The 5,000-nt window shown below is 40.3% G+C and overlaps 1 protein-coding gene across 1 annotated transcript in view; it reads right to left on the bottom strand.

Annotated features, from left to right (window-relative positions):
- Positions 1-1,346: 1,346 nt before the first annotated feature.
- The window catches only part of LOC138029343 (uncharacterized), a 39,813-nt gene continuing 36,159 nt past the window's right edge, over positions 1,347-5,000 (bottom strand). Inside the window, exons 4-6 of the mRNA XM_068877080.1 lie at positions 3,535-4,018; positions 2,067-2,114; positions 1,347-1,826 (exon numbers count right to left, since the gene is read on the bottom strand). Of these exons, the coding sequence (XP_068733181.1) occupies positions 1,490-1,826; positions 2,067-2,114; positions 3,535-4,018 (869 nt within the window). The 3' untranslated portion in view covers positions 1,347-1,489. The remainder of the gene's footprint in view (positions 1,827-2,066; positions 2,115-3,534; positions 4,019-5,000) is intronic.

The following is a 5,000-nucleotide window of genomic DNA, read 5'->3' as shown; positions in this document are numbered from 1 at the left end:
CGAAATTAAGAGAACTTCGGAAATTGCTGAAATTGGAGTTTACGGAATACACGCCAACTGACATATTCACAACGTTAAAAAAAAAAACAGAATCACATTTCCACGATGATCGTCACGCAGTCATGCAACGTTCTCATTTTCTTGTTTGTTCGTGTTGTTGTCAATGCTGTGGTCTGATTTACCACGAACGGTTTGTAGTAAAGTCAGTCGCAGAGGAACTTGCCAGCCAAGTCTATTCGGACGTCAAGAAACACAACAACTTCGAAAACAATTTTGCGGAAACAAAAAAAATGCCGGAACGTTGCGTGACGACCATCGTGGCCATGATCCGTTTTGTTTTAATTGTATTGCGGAGAAAGTTATTTGCGAAGTAAACATAAAAATGTGGTTTGATATTGTGGAGCTCAGCGAGTCTTCAGTGTCCCTAGGAGTTAGCGTATATTCCCCGCAAAAACTCCAATTTCAGTCTGAAATTATCTTAATTTCGAAAAGGCAAGCAAAGATGTCCCTTTCGTAGCTTCCGTATGTTCCATATTTTTTTGACTAATTTCCACCGTGAATGAAGGAAAGATGCCGAACATTACAGGAGAATGACGGCAAAAATTCAAACCAAAAAAAATTGGAAAAAAAAAGACACCCCGACCCGGCATGTATTAAAACCAGGAACACCGGAACACGCCGGAACACCGGAACACCGGAACACCGTAACACTCCGGAACACCCTGAAAGTAGCCCAAAGCCCATGACCCCCGACCCCGACCCCGACCCCGGCCCCGGCCCCTACCCCGCGTTTTGGCTACTACCAAGTTTGTTCGGTCAACATAAGAAATCAGTTGTGTCGAACGATGAGAACTTGTAATTTTAATCTGAACGAACGAAAAGGCTTAAAGAATAAAACTAAACGAACCATTTACTGTTTTAGTGGAAAACTTGATGCAACGATACTCAACGATACTCAAATCAATAACAACCTGTTTTGCATGAAACGACTTGATATATGTTTGTGGACGTAACCAAACGTAATTGCATTACGTGAAAATGCGACGGTTGGTGTAATAACCGGATTTAATCTTTGAAAGAACGTTTCGAACCAAACATGAACTCAACAGATTATACTCAATTAGTTCCAGTTTTGTCATTGTATTTTCGTTTCTCGTGCTTTACCTGTTAGTAATTGTACGTTTGGTCCGTTTTAAACGTCGAATTTCACATGTGCTAAATCTAATCCAAATAAGAATAAAAACATTGTTTTCGCCCATTTGCATTAGATTTGTCACGTTAGAACGGGCCTTACTCTTTCATTTTCCAAAGTTGAATTGTTGCGATTTGCCATGCGTTAAAACCCCTGCTCGTCTCGAATAGCTGAGCTAAATGCGAGCAGTGCTTATTTCACTATACACTGAAATTAACTTTCTTATTTCAAAATCATTCCTTTTACACGTATTGTTTTACTACACGATGCAGCAGTGAGAGTTTTATCACCAACATTTCATTCCGGGTAATAAGCATCGGGGGAAACGGCATTTTCTTTCCTAGCATATCCGGGTAATTTTTCCGACACGATTCTGTGGGCTCTCTTCCATGGCCACTCTTGGATGACAGCAAAACAAATACAGCAGGCGAAAGTGAAGACAATTGTTGTTAAAAAAAGGCTGGCATAAAACAATATATACCTAAAGAACCTTTTGAGTTGCTCGTAAAAGATGCTAAGGCACTCCCACAAAGGGTCGACCAGGCAATGAAAACACGTCCACGTTTGGCACGCCAGGCCAACCAGAATGAAGAAAACTAGTCCAACAATAGCGACAAATACCCAAATGACAATACTGGAAAATAAAAGACATTGCAACAAATCATTTTTGCCTTCAACTACACTTGCTTTTATTTTCTTTTTAAAAAAGCCTTTTTTTATAATATAATAACATTGACGTTGAGATAGATAGAGGACAACAAGTGAACTCTGTAATAAATGGTGAAACAAATCAATAGTGACACTTTTTTAGAAAAATAACAGGTTTTAAAGAAGTTCAGAAATAAAGAATCATTTAAAGAATGAAAATGCTTACCATTCAGCTTCATTCAAAGTATGACCTCTAGGGAACGGGCTACACGCACTGGAATAAATTAAGAAACGGCAACATATAATTAATTTTACACTGTTACAATTACTCACTTAGGTTAAAGATTAAGTTAAGCAGTTCGTAAAGCAAAGCGGGATTACTGTCTTTCATGGCCATTCACGTATTTATCTTGATCAACTTCGAACTCCAAGTTCCACGATTTTGTAGACAACAATTCTTGACTTCCATGATTCATTAGATTCTTTCCACTGGCTGGATTTTCTGTGTACACAAGCTCTGACGAAGGACTTCATAATAAACTCTGAACTCTTTGTCTTCTTCCCTTTTCAACTATCGTCTCTTTCCTCTCTCTGAATATTGCAGAGTCAAAGGTTATCGCTGTACCATTAGTTATCGCAGTTGATTTTCGCTTCGTCACAGTATCGCATCTATCAATCACGGCCGGCCACGAGGGTAAGCCCTCGGGCAAAAGAGTTTTTGCGATTACTTACAAGCCTGCTTTTATACTTTTACTCTAAGCATCTAGAAAGATCTGTTGCTATTTATAGTCTATTACAAGGTGTACTATTTGTGGAAACCGCTGAGTCACATCAAAGAAATTTCTGGAATATTACAGAAATAAGACAATTCTAGAAAAGTCTGGAATTGCATGATAAATGTTCCGTTTGTGACAAGAACCGATCATGCGAGCTAATCTCTCGCCACTATTTTTAAAAGCCTTCGTTTCAAACAGGAGCTTTTCCAAAATGATGCGTTTTCAAAAAGCTCCATTTCTAAAACCATTTTCGAAAGTCTCTGTTTCCATGTGCGTTTTTGGGCGTTTTAGCGTGGATGACAGGCGAAAATGCGTCAAAACTCATTATTATCAATATACGCGGCCAAATAGAAAATCGACCTCTTCAAAACACACGCTCAGCGGGCCGCAAAACTGACAGCGGGCTGCTAATGCATTATCAGATCTACAGCTGATTGGTTCTTGCTTCATCATCCGATGGATTTTAACCAATTAGAGACGATTTTACACATTTTTTCGGTAATTTTAAATAAGTTCACTGGACTGCGTTGATTCTTTAATAGCTTGTTCACACTTACATGATGATTTGAAGTGACTTTGAATTCGTTATTCACGTAGCTTGTATTATTAAAACTCGCATTCTTGATATCATTTGGCCCTGTTTATTGATAATAATGATAATGACATGAATATTGTTTATTTGCGCCCGCGTAGTGTCATTTGCTGCCCGAGCGCGAAGCGCTTATTAGTGCGGATGGGGACTTGGTAAATTTCCACCGCAAGAAGACTACAAAGCTCAGTCAAATTTCCACCGCAAGAAGGTTACAAAGCTCAGTCAAAGCGAAATAGCTCCCCAAGAATCTTCTGTTGGTGGTAATTTTACCATCAACAACTCATTTAATACCAAATTTTCGTTTAATCTTGGAATTATTGACTTACGGTGGAGTTTGCTGGGGTTTACAGCATGAAGGCTTTCCGTTTTGTAAACAGCACACTGTTTCCTCAAAGCTGTGTTCACGACTAGGGCAGTATGACCGTGTACCTGCTCCAGAGTCGTAACAAAACTTCCTTCCTGGTAAACAACACGTGTCGTTTCCATGGAAGGAGCAGCAAGTGGTTTTTCGAAAATCCTCATCAGAGCCTGGGCAGTAGTCTCTGAATCTACCGTCACCATGACAGCGATTCCCGCCAGATTTGCAGCACGAAGCTTCTCCGTTGGTCACGCAACATACCTTCATCGACTGGTCATCCTGTGGCCTTGGACAATAATCTCTTGTGGCGTTTATGGCTGTGCTGGTATGGCAACGGTTGCCATCGTAGAAGCAGCAGCCACCTTCACCATTGGCATGGCAACACTGTGAGTATGCCATTCTCGATGATGGGCATTTGTCAGGGTAACCACCGCTTGCAGGGCATTTTTGAACTACAATCAGAAAGAAGTCAACTTAGTAAACAAAAACTGGAACTAACATGGCTTTGCAATTTTCATCAATTTCGTTTTCGGCTACAAAACAGCAAAGCTTAAGCAAGGACGACGTCGACAACAGAAAGAACGTCATCTGAAATTATTAAATTCTCGAAAGAAAAACGTTTTTGTGGAAAGCTTGGATCACTTTCGAAGCTTAGAGATACGCGAAAAGGTGAGAAATGTTTTTGTGATGAGCGTGCGTCTGTCTGACCACGAGGTATTACACAACATCGCATCTTCATCAACTTTTTTCGATTTCGCTAGGATTTCTCGCTTTTTTCGCTCGTATTTCGTACTTCCAAACTTTTGGAGTTTAAGGAATTTAATAAAACAATTATTCCATTCGCGCTTGTTGGATATGAGAGTGGTTATAGCCAACTCGGGGCTACGCGCCTCGTTGGCTATTTACCATCTCATATCCAACGCGCGCTCATGGAATAATTGTTAAATATCACTCGGTGTACACTTTCTTCAATCATTTCTCGGTTATTCCAAGTCGCTTGGGTTGCACAATGTGTACCAACCTAACCTGCGATCAAGCGTACTTTTCTTGAGACAGGGCGCTGAAAAGTACGCCTGATACAATTCTTAACGAGTCGTCTGCCCCACCTGTCAAGAGTGATGTTATCATGTGTCATGCTATAAATGTGAGCCAACACATTATTGCCAAATCCCGTAGGAAGTACAACTGTAATGCCTTCTTTTACTCAAACCAGTCTTCGGATGCATTCTCTCCTCTCTTCCTTTTAAGGTTTTTGAAAAAAAATCTGAAGTCGAAGCAACAGAGCTGTAAACAGAGCCTAAACATCACTCGTGTTCAAATTCTTCTGGGCGGCCATAATTTCATCAGCTGTTAGCCGATTTACAAGAATCTGTAACCTATCGGAGCGTGTCTCCAAGAGCTCTATTGTTTTTTGGCCAATCAGAGTAAAGTCCA

The sequence above is a fragment of the Montipora capricornis genome, chromosome 13, assembly GCF_036669925.1.
Source record: "Montipora capricornis isolate CH-2021 chromosome 13, ASM3666992v2, whole genome shotgun sequence".
NCBI classification, from domain to species: domain Eukaryota; kingdom Metazoa; phylum Cnidaria; class Anthozoa; order Scleractinia; family Acroporidae; genus Montipora; species Montipora capricornis.
Note: the sequence above shows the minus strand (reverse complement) of the source record. Positions and strands in the feature narration are given on the sequence as shown.